This window comes from Citrus sinensis, chromosome 8 (genome assembly GCF_022201045.2).
Source record: "Citrus sinensis cultivar Valencia sweet orange chromosome 8, DVS_A1.0, whole genome shotgun sequence".
Lineage (NCBI taxonomy): Eukaryota > Viridiplantae > Streptophyta > Magnoliopsida > Sapindales > Rutaceae > Citrus > Citrus sinensis.
The window spans coordinates 27,440,627-27,458,160 of record NC_068563.1 but is presented as its reverse complement, the minus strand read 5'-3'; the positions used below and the strand labels follow the sequence as shown (position 1 = coordinate 27,458,160).

General features: G+C 35.8%; 2 protein-coding genes across 3 annotated transcripts; both read left to right on the top strand.

Annotated features, from left to right (window-relative positions):
* On the top strand, positions 1-7,529 carry LOC102624720 (homeobox-leucine zipper protein REVOLUTA). 2 transcript variants are annotated; one of them, XM_006488021.3, is made up of 18 exons: positions 1-1,071; positions 1,327-1,486; positions 1,980-2,062; positions 2,144-2,234; positions 2,360-2,455; positions 2,555-2,668; positions 2,766-2,849; positions 3,419-3,574; positions 3,652-3,726; positions 3,898-4,004; positions 4,164-4,347; positions 4,965-5,153; positions 5,311-5,391; positions 5,516-5,650; positions 6,008-6,342; positions 6,707-6,812; positions 6,966-7,115; positions 7,241-7,529. In XM_006488021.3, exons 1-18 carry the CDS (start codon positions 827-829, stop codon positions 7,388-7,390), a joined length of 2,541 nt encoding a protein of 846 aa, XP_006488084.1. In that variant the 5' UTR covers positions 1-826; the 3' UTR covers positions 7,391-7,529. The 2 variants fall into 2 exon arrangements, with proteins under 2 accessions (XP_006488084.1, XP_052288181.1); XM_052432221.1 differs by having other exon boundaries at positions 929-1,071; positions 1,307-1,486.
* Positions 7,530-13,442: 5,913 nt separating this feature from the next.
* Positions 13,443-17,007, top strand: LOC112499307 (probable disease resistance protein RF9). Its single transcript, XM_025102275.2, has 2 exons — positions 13,443-16,459; positions 16,567-17,007. Exon 1 carries the CDS (start codon positions 13,704-13,706, stop codon positions 16,449-16,451), a length of 2,748 nt encoding a protein of 915 aa, XP_024958043.1. The 5' UTR covers positions 13,443-13,703; the 3' UTR covers positions 16,452-16,459; positions 16,567-17,007.
* The last annotated feature ends 527 nt before the right edge of the window (positions 17,008-17,534 follow it).

The window sequence follows — 17,534 nt, the reverse complement described above, 5'->3', positions numbered from 1 at the left end:
TGTCGGAATGCGTGCGATTGCAATTGCATTTGCAAATCAAAAAATACTCTCTATTTTTATTCCCTCACCCCATTACTGTTTCAAGCTCATAGCACTCACTGACTCTCTCTTTGAGAAAAACAAAAAAGCAAAATAAGCAAACCCATTCAGAATCTTTTTCATTTTTCTTCACTCACTCATGCTTAGGGTTTTTTCATTTTCATTTTCTTTTACGATTCATTAATCAGCTTCTTTGCTGTAATGTCACAGCCCAGTACTGCTCTCTTTCTTGTGAGAGAGCTTCAAGATCAAAATGGGTTCTGTGATTTTGAGCTCCTTCAGCTGAAAATCTAGGATTTTTTTCTTTGTTCTTTCTTAAAGGGTTTGGTCTAATTGGAAGCAATAAAATTGGCAGGGAAAAAGAAAAAAAAAAACGAGTTCTTTAGTGTTCAGAGCTTGATCAGCAACCAATAACCGCAAGGGTTTCATTAAAATACAGACTTTTTGTTTGTTGTTGTTGATTATAAGCTCTCTTCAAGAACCCATCATCATTCATTTGGCTTATTTGGCTTTGAGAGTCTTTACACTTAAGACCAAAGAATCTTCTTTTAAGCATCACCAGTTTTGTAACTCTCTGTCTCTCTGTCTCTGTCTCTGTCTCTCTCTCTCTCTCTTAACACATCACAAACGACGGACTTTACTAAGAAGACAAGGATATTTAAGCTCCCTAATCCCAAAACAAGCAGCACCTAGTTTGCTTTTTTTCAAGACTCAATTTTAGCACACAGACAGACCCATCTGGTTAAATCTCTTGTGGGCTTGTCGTTGGATTTGCCAAAAAAAAGTAATGGCTATGGTGATTCAGCAGCAGCAGCAGCAGCAAAGAGAGAGCAGTAGTGGGAGTATCAACAAGCACCAGCTTGATAATGGGAAGTATGTTCGTTACACGGCGGAGCAAGTGGAAGCTCTCGAGAGAGTCTATTCTGAGTGCCCCAAGCCCAGTTCTTTGCGTAGGCAACAGCTGATCCGTGAGTGCCCCATTCTTTCCAACATAGAGCCTAAACAGATCAAAGTTTGGTTTCAAAATCGAAGGTAAATTTTTCATTTTTTTTCTTAGCTTTCAATTTTGATTTTCTCGTACTTGATTGAGATTTGTATCATATGATTTGCGTTAGAAGTGCATCATTGGCTGAAATTTTGTTAACAAAATTGTGCATGTGGGAAAAAGATTGGATTTTTTGAATTGGGATTTGAATAAATTTTAGCTGTTGTTTTGATTCGTATGTGAATAGATTTATTCGGGGCTTGATTTGTTTTGGGTTCAAAGGCTTGCATTTGGTTGTTCAGGTGTCGAGAGAAGCAGAGGAAAGAGGCTTCAAGACTCCAGACAGTGAATAGGAAATTAACAGCTATGAATAAACTGTTGATGGAGGAGAATGATCGGCTGCAGAAACAGGTGTCGCAGTTGGTGTGTGAAAATGGGTATATGAAGCAGCAATTGCGTACAGTGAGTGTATTCTCTTCTCTCTCTATTCTAATGTTTTCTTGTTTTCCTGGTGTGCAAATGCAGAATGTGCTTCCACATAATTGCAATTGGGTTGATTATTTGGTGTTTGTTGCCTAGCCATCTAAATTTTACATTTGGTTCTGGGGTGACACAATATTATTGATCACACTGGAAGATCAGTCTTTAAAGCAAATATATGCATAATCTTGGGAATTATATGATTGCTTCACTTAATTTCCTTGCACAGTTCTTTGCAACCAAGTTAACCCCTTTGCCTTTTGCTTTGGATTGTTTGTCCTTCTTTTTCTCTTTTTCTTTTTAAATTATTTTTTCTGTTTCACATTTGACATTTCAAGAATATTCATAGCTCATTGCAGTTTTTCAGGCTACCGACTTAGTGTTGCTATTTGCCCTGCTAAAAAATCAAGTGCTTCCTTTTGTTCTTTTGTCAATTTTTGATCTGACTTCTATTTCTTAATTGATATTTCTGCAGGCACCTGCGACTACTGATGCGAGCTGTGACTCTGTGGTGACCACTCCTCAGCATTCACTGAGAGATGCCAATAACCCTGCTGGGTAATCTTAAAAGCTGTGCCCACAAATATCTAATCTTCCTCTCCAACTTGAACTTAGATTTTTTGTCCTTGTTTTTTGCAGACTCCTTTCTATTGCAGAGGAGACCTTGGCAGAGTTCCTTTCAAAGGCTACAGGAACTGCTGTCGATTGGGTCCAGATGCCTGGGATGAAGGTTGTTTATGCGAATATATATGAATTTTATGTGTTTCTGTAATTTGCTAGATTTTGGTCATGTAGAACGTATCTCTCCTTGCAAATCAGAAGTGAATCTGAGCTGTTTATATAATGTCTTGTCAGCCTGGTCCGGATTCGGTTGGGATCTTTGCCATTTCACAAAGTTGCAGTGGAGTGGCAGCTCGAGCTTGCGGTCTCGTAAGTTTAGAACCTACTAAGGTAAGAATACACATGACAATGAAGATGGTGAAGTGTTACCATCATTTCTTGCATTTTATGAGGCAATGTAATTGAGCTATTTTACAAAAATTTTGACAGATTGCAGAGATCCTTAAAGATCGTCCATCTTGGTTTCGGGATTGCCGGAGCCTTGAAGTTTTCACAATGTTTCCTGCTGGGAATGCTGGAACAATTGAACTTTTGTACACACAGGTGAATGAGAATGGTCAGAAGTGTTCATATCTTCTGTTATTTTTTTGGGTATTTATCTTCCCTTTGAAAGTGATATTGATAATCAAAAGTGCTTCAGGCATATGCTCCAACTACTCTTGCTCCTGCACGGGATTTCTGGACTCTAAGATACACTACAACTTTAGACAATGGGAGTCTTGTGGTATGCATTTTGCTGGATTCATATCTTTTCCTATTGTTGTGTCTTACCAGTATATTTGACATTGTTGATCAGCACCCTTGATGTGGCATCTTGTACATGGGCTTGTTTGAACCATCTTTTGGTGGGTTCTGTGCTTAGTTAATTATGGTTACATCTTCATCAGCTACCCCTTGACCCATCGGTTTAAGCTAGGTAGCACCCAACAATGGAATCAAAGATCTATCATGTCTCCTTACGTGCAAAGCACGTGGATCACAAAAACACAAATGCAACTGAACATAAGAGTAACACTGATACAAGCACTAACTATAATTTCATTTGCATGTCATGGGGTTTGATTCACTTGGTTATATTTGCTTTGTTTTGATGCTAATCTCGTACTATTTATGCATTTAGCATGCCTTTTGGCCATCCTGTTATCGTGCCTATGATAATTCAGACTGTTTGGTTTCGCAGATTATACCATACTTGTTCATGTTTTCCAAACATCATGTGATTCATAATAGTTCTAAATGGTGGAGATCTAATGAGAAGTGCTAATTTTATCTTTCTGTTGTCAACTTTACAAGGTCTGTGAGAGGTCTCTTTCTGGTTCTGGTGCTGGACCAAATCCAGCATCAGCTGCTCAGTTTGTGAGAGCTGAAATGCTCCCTAGTGGTTGTCTGATTCGTCCTTGTGATGGTGGAGGGTCAATTATCCATATTGTCGACCACCTTAATCTTGAGGTTAGCCTTGGCTAATGTTTGATCATTTGGTTAAATCGAACTGTTTGTTGGATGGCATTCAAGTTATCTTTTTTTAGGCATGGAGTGTGCCAGAGGTGCTGCGGCCACTTTATGAATCATCAAAAGTAGTGGCTCAGAGAATGACTATTGCGGTGAGTAGATTTACTCTGTTCCTGAGAAAGAGGGCATGCTAGATGGATTAGCATTCTTTAAGCAATTCCTGTGTTACAAGTGGCTATTTCCTTATATTGGTTGAAGTTGTCTTTTGAGTATGTGGCTGGTTTCCGCTATGGCCATTCCTGATTGAATAATTTTTTTTGAAGGCGCTGCGTTATGTCAGGCAAATAGCTCAGGAGACAAGTGGCGAGGTAGTATATGGGCTGGGCAGGCAGCCGGCTGTTCTCAGAACTTTTAGCCAAAGACTAAGCAGGTACTGTATGGTCAGCTTGGTTTTTGTTATGGTTGTAGTTGTACAACATCCATATTTGTATTTGTTCATGTATATCTACTATGAAGTTTTAGAATTTAGTTCTTTATTGTAATATTTCTTATGTCCTTTTCTTTTTTGTCCCCCCTTTTCCCCTTGTAGAGGCTTCAATGATGCTGTCAATGGGTTTAATGATGATGGTTGGTCGTTGATGACCTGTGATGGTGCTGAAGATGTGATAATTGCAGTTAATTCAACTAAGAGTTTGAGCACTACCTCTAATCCTACTAATTCCCTTGCATTCCTTGGAGGTATTCTCTGCGCAAAGGCCTCGATGCTTCTCCAAGTAAGTTTTAAATCTTCATTACAAGTTCAAAACAATCTTCTATTTCTTATTTTTTATTTTTTCTCTGGTGCATTCTTATTCTCTACTTCAGGAACATTTCAGCATGATGGAAATGTTATATTGCCTGAAAATTTTAATGTAGGTGGGGTTCCCTTGACTTAATTTTTTAATGCATTGGATCTACTCAATCCAATGATAGATGGATGTGGACTTAAATGCTAATATTTTACTTTAAATCCACACCATTGGATTGGGTAGTTTCAATGGATGGAAAATTACATCATCATTTAAAGTAAAAAAATGAAGTCAAGGGCAGTAGATATAGGCTTAGAAATTTACCTGAGCATTCTATAATTTTTTCACCTCCCTGCTAGTGGATGATTAACATTGAAAATAATATGGTTGTGTATTAGTTAATGGAAAAGTGTACTCTGTTTTATTTCATGCTGATGTGCTGAATGGAACACATGATTCTCCAATCACATTCGGATATTTGATGAACTGTTAATTGTGAATCTGGTTTCCATCAGGCTTGTTTGTTCCAGATAATGTTCTTTTCTATCTTGTCTTGGGGTGTAAAAATGACAGAATTGTGAGTATTTCCTTTCTCCTGCCAGAATGTTCCTCCTGCATTGCTTGTCCGCTTCCTGCGGGAGCATCGGTCTGAGTGGGCTGATTTCAATGTTGATGCCTATTCTGCCGCGTCGTTGAAAGCTGGTTCCTATGCTTATCCTGGAATGAGGCCTACGAGGTTTACTGGGAGCCAAATAATTATGCCACTTGGCCACACAATTGAGCATGAAGAGGTCTGTCATTGAATAGTCTTCTGCCCTTCCTTCTTAAGGATTATAATAACAAGGAGAATTTGACAGTTGTGTGCTGTGTTCATATCAAATGTATGTTTTACAGTATAATTATTCTTAGCTGTTCGACACTAATAATTTCTATTTCTGATTTTTTCAGTTGCTTGAAGTTATTCGACTGGAGGGGCATTCTCTTGCACAAGAAGACGCTTTCGTATCAAGGGACATTCATCTACTTCAGGTGAATTTGTCTCTTGTTATATAATTTTTTCTGTCAAATTTTCAGAGTGTGTGTGTGTGTAATTTTGAGTTAAAAGGGCCCTAATTTCATTTACTATTCTGTAATTGCTTTTTATTTTGGTCAGATATGCAGCGGGGTTGATGAAAATGCCGTGGGAGCATGTTCTGAACTTGTCTTTGCTCCTATTGATGAGATGTTTCCAGATGATGGTCCATTGTTGCCCTCTGGTTTCCGCATTATCCCATTGGATTCAAAAACAGTTGGGTTTAACTTCACTGCACTTGACTTGAACCTTTCATATCTTTTTCGCAGTATTGGTGCTTGTGTTAATAAATAATAAGCTTCGCATATTCCTGAAGAATAAAACATATCTGCCTTAGTTGAAACTTTTGGCTTCCTTTGTTTAACTAAGTGAAATTTATATTGTTAAAATTGCTACTGTGCATTTACATCAGTTTGAGGAGTTGTGGCAGAAAGAGTTTTGCTCATTTGACTCAAACATTAGCTTAATATTTGAAATTGGTTAACATGTGGGTACAAAATTTGTAGTTGTAGACTCTTGCTTGATTTCATACTATTGTCATCTACCTCAACATGCTAATGCTGTGTTATACAGCCTGATACACCGGATACGTTGACCGCACATAGAACCCTAGATCTGACATCCAGTCTTGAAGTTGGCCCGGCAACGAACCCCGCTGCAGGAGATTCTTCATCGTGCCATCACACCCGATCAGTATTGACTATTGCTTTCCAGTTCCCTTTTGAGAGCAATCTACAAGATAATGTAGCAACCATGGCACGTCAGTATGTCCGTAGTGTAATTTCATCTGTTCAGAGGGTGGCCATGGCCATATGTCCGTCAGGATTGAGCCCAACTTTGGGACCAAAGCTTTCGCCGGGCTCTCCAGAAGCGCTTACACTAGCTCACTGGATCTGCCAGAGCTATAGGTAAGTTCTGAATCAATCCCCCCACCCCAATTTCATGATAAATATTCAATGAATTAGATGCATGTAGTTGGCTTCCATAGTCTGGACAAGGTCAATTTCAGTCGCAAAAGAGAGTTTAAAATGTAATATTGAGTTCATAATCTTGATTAGACATGGTCAAGCTATCTTCTGTCACACCATAACAAGAAACTTTCAAGTGAAATATCATATAACAGTTCTTACTGATTTGTTTTCAATTGGACTATTTTCTATCAAATCCAAACTGATAAGCTGTTAATTGAAACGTGTTCTTGTTGATTTAATGAACCAGCTCGATTAGCATTTTTGTGTGAGTTGCTAATATTTCCTTTTTCATCTTTTGCAGTTATCATTTGGGGGCAGAATTGTTGAGATCTGATTCTGTTGGTGGTGACTCAGTGTTGAAAAATCTTTGGCAGCATTCAGATGCTATATTGTGTTGTTCATTAAAGGTACCTTTACAGTTTCATCAAAGATAACGATATATCACGTATTAAAAGTGTTTCTGAAAATTCTCCTCTAATATTCAGATACCATTGACACTGTCTGATACCAAGAGGTGTGTGTATTATATTTTTTCTAATGCATCTTCGTTGATGCTGCAGTCAATGCCAGTTTTCATCTTTGCAAACCAAGCTGGCCTTGACATGCTGGAGACAACTCTAGTGGCTCTACAAGATATCACACTGGATAAGATCTTCGATGAATCTGGGCGCAAGGCATTGTGTGCTGATTTTGCCAAGTTGATGCAACAGGTAACTTACATATTACTAGTGTGTATTCTTCTTAAACTTCTTTGTTTAAAGAGAGGAAAACCACAAAAAGATGTGAAGGTTGATTGTGAATTTCAAGCAGCTGAAATTTCTGACATTTTTATCAGGGATTTACCTACTTGCCGGCTGGCATCTGTATGTCGACAATGGGCCGACATGTCTCATACGAACAAGCCGTTGCATGGAAAGTTCTTGCTCCTGAAGATAACACTGTCCACTGTCTTGCTTTCTCTTTCATAAACTGGTCTTTTGTGTGAACATTTTAATTTATTTATCCAACGCCTTTTGCCCCAGTATAAATATGAAAATGCCAAAAATTTCTAGAAAAAAAATTTTGTGCTATTTAAATCCCAGCCTAAGGTTTGCATTATATTAATTTAATTGAATTGTTGTTTAGTTCGGCCATACTTTCTTTTTGTAGCTCGTTTTTTTTATACTTTGGAACTTGGGAACTGATGCTTAACTGGTCTTTGTAATCACTTCCAGAGAAGCTTTAGGGTTCCGGGCTCACTATTATTTTGATTCTTTGCAAATCCCACTTTCCGTACATATCAAGCAAGTATGTCAAAAGTATTTGATATTTAAGTTTGGCCACAGTAACTTGCTCATGGTCGTGGACCTTTATTTTTTATGGTACGTGTGAATTTTGAAATTAATGAGGCCTTTGAAATTTCGCCTTGTTAACAGTTACATCACCATTGCATTGAAATTAATGAGACTTTTTTTATTATGGAAGGAGCTTGTTATCTTATATGATATCTTATATATGATGGTGTCAGAAGTAAGAAATATGATTCTTCCAAGTCGTTTCATAAAAATTTAACGGTTGTGAAAATATAAAATAATAAAATTATATTATTTTTATAATTATTAAATTTTTATATTGTAAAAGAGTTATGATTTTTATATTATCAAGATAATTAGAGTCCCTCTGGTAATGGAGAAATTTTAAAATATATTTGTTGTATACAATTAATTAATGTATGAATAACATGTATAATTGAGTTTAATACAATTATTGTTTGTGTTTATAAAATAAATGTACACATGTAATGATATTATTTATTTATTATATGAGTGACATGGTACAGTAAATGTATTCTAAAATTTCTTCGGACATTATTACATTGTTGTTTCACGTGTATATATATATATATATATATTTTTTTTTTTTTTGGGGTTTGAGCGGCAGCAGTTAAGTTGTTAAAACATTAAACGGTTAATTAATTGTTTACGAGAACATTGTTTTTAAGAGTTTGAAAGTTTTGAGTCCAGGGTTCTGAATTTTGATGAGATGCATTCATTGTTCAGTGTGCATTTGAGCAGCCGTCGTTAATGGTTGTAGCTGTGCATTTTCCAATGAAAGTTCTGATTATTTTATTGATGACGTGGATTCTGCTTTCTTTCATCAATCAAAGCTGAGATGCTGTTTTTATTTTTCAGTTTTTTATATTCTTTTGGCTTTTCATGAAGCATTAATTTACGTGTTTGAAGGGAAAAGGTGATATCCTTCTTTGGCCTCTTAACAGTCACGAGCTTTCTTAGCTGGTAAGCATATTTAAAGGCGATGGGTAATAATGAATAGGATTTTTTTTATGATCTAATTTAGTTTTGAGTAAAATTTATGTGGGTGTTCGATAGTTAATAATTAAAAAATAAAAATAATTGAATCTTAGTTATAAATTAATATTAAAAGGCATTGGACAAAAGATTTTGAAAAGTTAAAAAGTTCAGTATAGATTAAGAGATTATTATAATTCTAATTTTTTAGTTATAACTCGTTAATTTATTCATAGATAACAATAAAACTAATAACAAATCGATCTTAATGAATTCAGCATTAACAGAAGCAATTGCAGCCTATAATATATATAATTCTTTTGGCAAATGAATCAATAAACATTCGAACCGTGCTAGCAGAAGCAATTAACAGCCTAATGCCTCTCTATCAGCAAGTTTGGAATGTGCATCCATTCTTTTCGGCTAAGAGAAGAAAACAATTTTTATCGTTGCATGAAAGTATTGGTTGAGTGGAAACACAAAAAGAAAAAAAATGAAAGAGAAATGATATTTGGAGACCACTTGAACAAAATGGAAACTAATACGGCAACATCGCATCATTTTATGTAGAAAATTATGTGTTTTTTTAGAAATAGAGATATCCTTTCTGTCTCTATTTGTGGTCGCCGTGGTTAGTGACCAAAAATCATTTTCTTTAATAAAGACAGATAACATTAACCTTGCCTATATGACAATTGTATGATGATGCAACATCAGTTTGTAGACTTATAAGAGTTTGTATAAACAATAATATAATAATACATATTGAGCTATGAAAATAATATCAGAGAATCAAAAGAATAGCATTTGGAGAATGCCTTAACAGAGTTTCTCAAGATTCTTAGTTTTACTTCTTCAAGGGAGACTCTCATTTTACTCTTGTGAAGTATTCAGTTGAGTTGACAAATCATCCAAAAAATCTTTTTCCTTAGCATATGATCTGAGAGAAGAAAATATAATTGAGATTCCATCAATTGCCTTGTATATATCTCAAAATTGCTTTCTCCCTGCAGGTGTAACTATCCATTCCATTTCCATGGGTGCTAAAATTTTTGTCTCCCATTTGACTTAGAAAATAGAAAATCTGGCCCCTGGCGATGCAACAAGCAGCACCCCCAAGTTTGAAAAACAAGTCCGAAAAGCTCTTAGCACTGTCGATGATATAAACACAAAACGTTTACAATGAGAAATCAAATGGAAGAGGAAAGATAAAATAGTGAGAAACCAATAAACTCTCACAGACAAACTCAAGTTGCAGTAAAAGTATCTTAATCTAACTATATCTAAAACTAAGCAATTAACTAATCACAATTCCCACAAATAATAACTCACACTAAACCTCAAAGAGCTATCCCATTACATGATAATATTTCATAGCAGCAAAATAACTAATAAATAAAATAATTAAACAAAGTAACGATTATATTACTCCAATTGTTGAATGAATCTCTAAAAGATGCAGATCAAGGCGATTTTGGCTTAGGCTTATCAGCTTCTGCCCTCCTCCTGCGGGCAGTTTACTCAGTAGGGGATTTTACAGACACTCTGCGTATCCTAAAAGAATTTCCGGTTATCAAAAGGAGAGAAAATGTGTCTAGAGAAATTTCGCTGCCCTTTAATGCGCTTCACGTCTTCTTCAAGTAACCAGATTGATTATTCCTAAAGGTAAACAGCCTCTAACAAAGATGAAAGATCAGCTATCTCATTGTAGTAGAAGATGTCGAGACATGACAAGTTTGATGAGTTCTCCGAGATGCTCATCTATCCTTTTACTTGTCCGAGGATATATGTCAAAATAATTTTAACTACTAGCAATGCAGATAATATACCACCGGAGGCTGCGGCTGCTGGTTCAACTCTACATGTACGCCGACCCAATGAAGAGGACGGCTGGAAACTGTTGTTAAAAAAGATGCCAAGACTAGTAGTTGAATCTGATGATGTCTAAAGTAATTCGACATTCAAGGAGCCAATCCTGAAAATATGCGGCTGTTTACCTTTAGGAATAGTCTTGCTTGGAGGTTTGCTATCTACCAAAGAAACTAACTACCAAGAGTGGTCAAGAGTGATTGACCGCGTAGAAGATAACTACGGGAGCGGGATAGGGATAAGTCTTTTAGCTTTAAGGTATCAAGAGCAACCTTCACAGTTAAAGCCATTTTTCCTCTATGTGGGGCTTTTTCCTATAGGGTTTGAGATCCCTGTGAGGAGACTGATTCATCGGTGGTGCGCAGGGGGATTTGTGGCACCCATTAACACTGATCTTGCTGAAATGTACTTTGAAGAATTAGTCATCAGAAACCTGATCCAAGTATCAAAATGGAGGCTAGATGGAACCCCGAAAATGTTTCTTGTGCCTATTGTTGTTGAAGTTTCAAAAAACCTTCAATAATCCGGATATACTTAGATAAAAATATTAAATAAGAAATTATACTAGTTTGTTCTATCATATTTAAACTTCTCTTCTTTATTCTTGAAAAATCTTCACAAATCATATTGAAATATGTATCTGTGAAGGCATCCTATTTTATTTTGGTGACGTTTATTTCTTCTCTATTATATGAAACTTCCTAATATGAGAGGGTGTTGTTATAAGAGTCTAACATGATCTTTTTACTTATGCTTTATGGACATTCATACCAAACCATAATATTCTATATCCAAACACTAAAGTCACAAGAAGATTCATAGTTGTTAATAAAATTAGGTTACTTGCAAACCAAGTTAGCTTTGTTGGTATGAGTTAATAATTATTAGCCACGATCCTTAGATATTTGAAATTTTGAAGGAAGTATATCTTAACAACATTCATTTAATCACTTTTGCATAATTAACGTCACCTCAAAATGACAAAAAAAAAAATATAATTCAAGAATCAATATAATATTCTCTCAATATGAGTTTTATCTACACTATCATGTTAATTAAGAGACATGTGTAAAAATTAAGTTTATGATCAATTGACTTGTTGTTTATCAATTATCACCGATTGTACATGTTGTTGGCCTCTGATAAGCGTATTTAAAAATGGTTGAGTAATTTTACAAGGGTTAAAGCCTATTTAGTCTCTATATTTTAATATTAGTGTCCATTTAGTTCATGTATTTCTAAAAATACATCAAAATATTCATGTCGTTAAAGTATTGATATTTTTACCGTTACTTTTTATTTTTTTTGGCTTACTTTTACAATATCATAATTTTATAATATTTTTTTTGTTTGGGCATTAATAAAAAGAAAATAATTGAATTACCAATTTAACCCTAAAAAATAAAAAAATTATATTAATTTTTTTGCAAACACCATTTGCACATTTGGTAGTTTGCATATAATTTTTGACAATTAAAAATTAATATAATTTTATTTTTATTTTTTAGGGTTAAATTAGTAATTTAATTATTTTCTTTTTATTAATGTCCAAACAAAAAAATTATTTAAAAAGATAATATTGTAAAAGTAAACAAAAAAAAAATTAAAAAGTAACATTAAGGGTATCAATACTTTAACAGTAAGGATGTTTTGAGGTATTTTTAAAAATATATGAATTAAACGTACACTAATCTTAAAATAAAGGATCTAAATGGACTTTTACCCATTTTACAATTTCTAAGTAATCTTACAATAGGTTTTAAGCGATATAGTATTTATGGATATAAATAATGACTACCTTGGCTTTTGTTCACTTGTGTTTCCTAAGTAATTAAACGTGAGCCTAGTTATTTCTGGTTTTGTTATCTAAAAGTGTTTGGCTAAACCAAATTAACGACATTACTGTGCATAAATAAGCGCATTTTATGCCTAATTAACCAAATAACAAATCGATTTTAGGAGATCAGAATTAACCCCGCTAAATATAAAATCTCTAGAATTATAGCGACAACTGGCAATAATAGAAAGTGTTTTTTTTTTTTTTAATTCAATTTTATTATTATTTTTTTTCAAATTTCAGCCAAAAGGATCAGTGTACATTCGAAACTCCCTAGTAAAAGCAAGCATAGCCTAAGTAATTAAGATGCCGGAATCTTAAGTAAGAATGTTGAATTACTAACTACGATGATTTTTTCTCTCTAGCGTTACTCAAAAGTAAATCACAAATCCCAGACACATAAGTAAATGCTAATTATTATTTGCTTTCGCTCTTGAAGGACAGATACTCCATGTTTTGGCAAAAATAAATTTTACCTTGTTTTTTATTGAATTTAAAATAAGGCAAATATAATGTGTATATCATTCATATGCTCTTGGTTTAAAAAAAAAAAAAAAAAGGAGTTGGTATTAGTTTGTCACATTTGGATAGAAGACGAGCTAGCTTTCTTTAGTCAAGATTTAATTATGTATTATTTCTTATACAGTAATTATCGATCACAATATCATAAAACATTAAAAAGATCATCACAAAGTTCCATTTAGCACTGAATCCAATAATCATTAACATGGATTTTGCTGAATTTTTAATTTTGTTTTTGAATGAAAACTGCGTTCATAAAAATGTTAATATTACAAAAAATACTTGAAGCTACCTCGAATTAAAAGAAACAAACACGAATATTTCTTTTTTCAAAAAACAAAAGAAAATGCTGTTGTAAATTAAAGGAAAGGAATCTAAGAAATTTAATTTGTGAGGGATTGAACCAAACGGTGAACCTGCTATTTAAATAATATCTAAGAGCCTAAAGATGACTTGCAAAACTAAGAATCTTGAAAAAACCCATCAAGGACATTCGCCAAATGTGTAAATTATTCTTTGATTCTCTGATATTATTTTCATAGCTTGATATCATGATACAAACAATCACTTTACTCATGCTAAGTAAAGTATTTTCCAATTCCTTGAAAAAAAGGGGGGGAAAAGTAAAGTATTTTCAGTTGAGTTGATGATCATCCAACATCTTTTACCTTGTTCTGTGAACAGATACAACACGCATGAGATGAGATTACACCCTCAACGTATGATCTGAGAGAAGAAAATCTGAATTGCTTTGTCTCCGTAACTGTTAACTGTCCATTTCCATGGGTGCTCAAGCATTTGTTTCCCGTTTGTATAATCAGTTAGAAAATCTGCTTCGTGAGGAATCAACAGGTAGTGATCCCAGGTTTCAAGAACAAGTCCAGGAAGCTTCGAGGTACCTCCCATCGTTGGAAGAATTTCCAGAAGACGATGTAGGCTCAGCATCTGGCGTCCTCCTGCAACTGCAAGCAGTTTACTTAGTAGAGGATGTTACAGACACTCTGCTTGTCCTCAAACAGTTTTTGGAAATCAAAAGGAGAGACAATAATGTTTTCAAGAAATTCCTGTGGCGGCGGTCTTCCTCGAGTAGGCAGATTCAATTAACCGGTGACATGAAGAAACTGGCTAAGGCCTTGTACAACCACCTCCACTTAATACACAAGAAAGAAGCGGCAGAGACGACTATTTTGAAGATTGATGATTTTATTGGTGGCATTACCCACCACGTGGACTTCTGGGAACATCATATGGCCCGCCCCTGGCAAAGAATTTCCAGCTATTGTTTTGAGCAGGAAATTAACCTTGTTGGTCTTGAAGAACAAATAAACAACCTGGTATCTCTACTAATCCGGGAACACAATCACAATAGTCAAGTCATTGCAATTGTTGGTGAAGCAGGCTCCGGAAAAACAACTCTAACGAGAAGTGTATACGATAGAGTTGATGTGAAGCGGCATTTTGCAAAACGTGCCTGGGTTCGTGTTCGTAGTGAGGCCAAAGTTAGAGATGTTTTGATTGACATTTTACAACAGATTAACGACGAAATGTTGGTGGAAGCATCGAGTCCGGAAGAAGAATTGGCTTCCAGTCTCGCCACACTGGTAAAAGAGACCAGCTATCTCATTGTTGTGGAGGATGTGGAGACACCGCAAGTTTGGCAAGTTCTACGGAAAGCGCTGGATTATTCCTCATCCAAATCCAAGGATGGCAAAATAATTTTAACCACTAGCAATGAGAATAATATACCACCGGAGGCGAAGGCTGCTGGCTCAACTCTTCATGTACGCCGATTAAATGAAGAGGAGAGCTGGGAACTATTGCTAAGAACATTAACAAGAGCAGCTGAACTTGATGGTGTCCTCAACAATTCTGAGTTGGTCACGCTCAAGGAGAGAATCCTGAAAATATGTGGTGGTTTACCTATGCGAATAGTCTTACTTGGAGGTTTGTTATCTGCTACCGTAGCAAACTACAAAGAGTGGCCAAGCGTGATTGATCGTGCAGCTGTGGATAAAAGCGACGGCGGGGTAAGTGGGCTTTTAGCTTTAAGCTATCAAAAGCTACCTTCAGGGTTGAAGCCATTTTTCCTCTACATGGGGGTTTTCCCTAGAGCGTTTGAGGTCCCCGTGAGGAGGTTGATTCATCTATGGTGTACTGAGCCATTTGTGTTACCCATTGACACTGATCTGGCTGAAACCTACTTTGAAGAATTAGTCATTAGAAATCTAATTCACGTAACAAAATGGAGGTTAGATGGAACCCCGAAAATGTGTCGTTTGCCGACTGTTCTATATGACGTCTTCTCTCCAGAGGCAGCAAAAGCAGGATTTTTTCACCATCAATTAGAGTCATCATCCGCGGAAGAACAACAACCGCAGTTTGCAGTTCGTCGCCTGGCAACGTATTTGGGCGTCAGTACCAATTTTATTCCCTCTGAATGGAGCTGGAGCTGGCACCTGCGCAGTTATGTAGCTTTCGACACCCGGATACAAGGCTCACCTGCTACTGAAATATATGTGTTTCTTGACAAGATGATTACCGCTAAAAGTAACAAAGGGGAGTTTGTGTTGCTTACGGTTCTTGATCTTGAGGGCGTATATAAACCAAAGTTGTCCGATGATGTCTTGAGGTCAACTTTCATAGATTCTCTTCCAAAATCTGTGGGCATTTTGCCACGTTTAGAGACATTGGATGTGAAACACACTAAACTTCGTTTTTTGCCTGATTCCATATGGAAAGCAAAGAAGCTGCAGCATCTCTATTTGAACTGGATTCATTCTCCCATTGACGGTCTAAGCCTCTCTTCACTAAACAATCTGCAAACTCTATGGGGTCTCTCCATCGAGTCATATACTCCTCCTCGACAACCTGACCCTAAAGAATTTCCTGGTCTCAGAACGTTGGGTGTGAAATGTAATTCTCCGATGGCAATAAATTTCATAAAAAATTTGGTTTCCGAATCGCACAAACTTCAAGCCTTTAAGCTGGTATGTGCACGATCGGACGAATTTGTCGGAATTGAATACGGCGAAGCAAGAGTCACCACGTTGCAGGAACTATATTTGCGAGGAACTATACATTCTCTCTTCGATTATGCCAGTGTGTGGAATTATCCTAATTTAAAAATCCTAACTCTGTCAATGTCAAGACTAGTACATGATCCAATGCCACCGCTAGAGAAATTAGCTCAGCTGAAAATCCTCAGGCTATACAGGGGAGCCTACTTAGGAGGAGAAATGACATGCAAATCTGGAGGATTTCCACAGCTGCGTGTCTTGAAACTGTGGAATTTATTTAGTTTGGAAGAGTGGACAGTGAAGAAAGGAGCAATGCCTCGCCTCAGAGAATTAGAAATCAGAAGCTGCAACAATCTAAAGCCGCCTCAACCTCAAGGATTGCAAAACCTGACCAATACTTTGAAAGAATTTGTATTAACAAATATGCCATCAACTTTTGGAGATGCTGTTGAACCAATCCTGCAGGGTACAAACGTGCACATTCAAAAGAATCAATGGAGTTCTTTTCTATAGCCAAGCTGGTGAGTCCTCATCTCCTTTGCATTTGTCCATTTAAAATTTCCTTTCATGACACTATTATTGTGCTCTTATAATTATCTTCTTTTTCTGAAAATAATGTTGAAACCAGGAATGAGCACTTCCATATATAGAAGCACGAGATTCGTACAACGGTGCAGGGTTCTAGAGCAAAGACTACCAATCGCCAGATTAAAATTGTCATGTAAATTCATTCTTCTACGGTTCTACCTTTGGCAGTAGCATTTGTTTGCTTGTTTGTTGCCGCCTTTTCTTCTTCTTCTTCTTCTTCTTCATTCTCCTAATAGAATGTCTAGTACTCTGAATATGTATAGCGTTGTATAAATTGTATTTGTGAATATGTATCGTCTAAACAATGGACACTCTGGGAGCTAAAATGTCGAGTGTTAAAGCTGCAGACGTCGAACTCTTTAAAAATAAATGTATAGAAAGTAAGGGCGGAAACGTCAAAAGTCAAAACTGTAAGTTTTACATGTTTGAATTGTGGATTATATAATTCACTGCTGAATTGGATTTTTAAGTGTTGAATCAATAGTCATAATTTGTTCTTTAATTTTATTCCTTCTCTTGCTTATAACCATCATTGATTCAGTGAGTAGCAAAAATTCAAATTAACACACAAATAATAAATAAACAATTGTAAGACCAACCGATGGCGGACCATGGACTTTTCACGCCCTCTTGCCTATTCGATGTTGCTAATCCCCTGTCCAGTTGGTGTGGGAGGGTTCGAACCCATAATCTGCATTTTGCAATTGTATTTTATAGGGTTTTACTTAATAATTCACTATTTAGTTTTGATATATGTGACGGCTTATTAATGATTCATTATTTTAAAAAGCAGACGAATGAAGCATTTCATTTTAAAAAGGGATTTGGGTTCAATGCTTATTTGAGTGTTGTGGTGATTGCTGTTATTAATTATTAACTAAATTTTAACTATATATTATCATAAATGCACACTTTTGCACAAAAACCTTAGAAAATAGCATAGCTTTTATCAGCTCTTGATCAATTTAAAAAAAAAAATTGCTACTTCAAGTAAATCAGTGAGTTAAC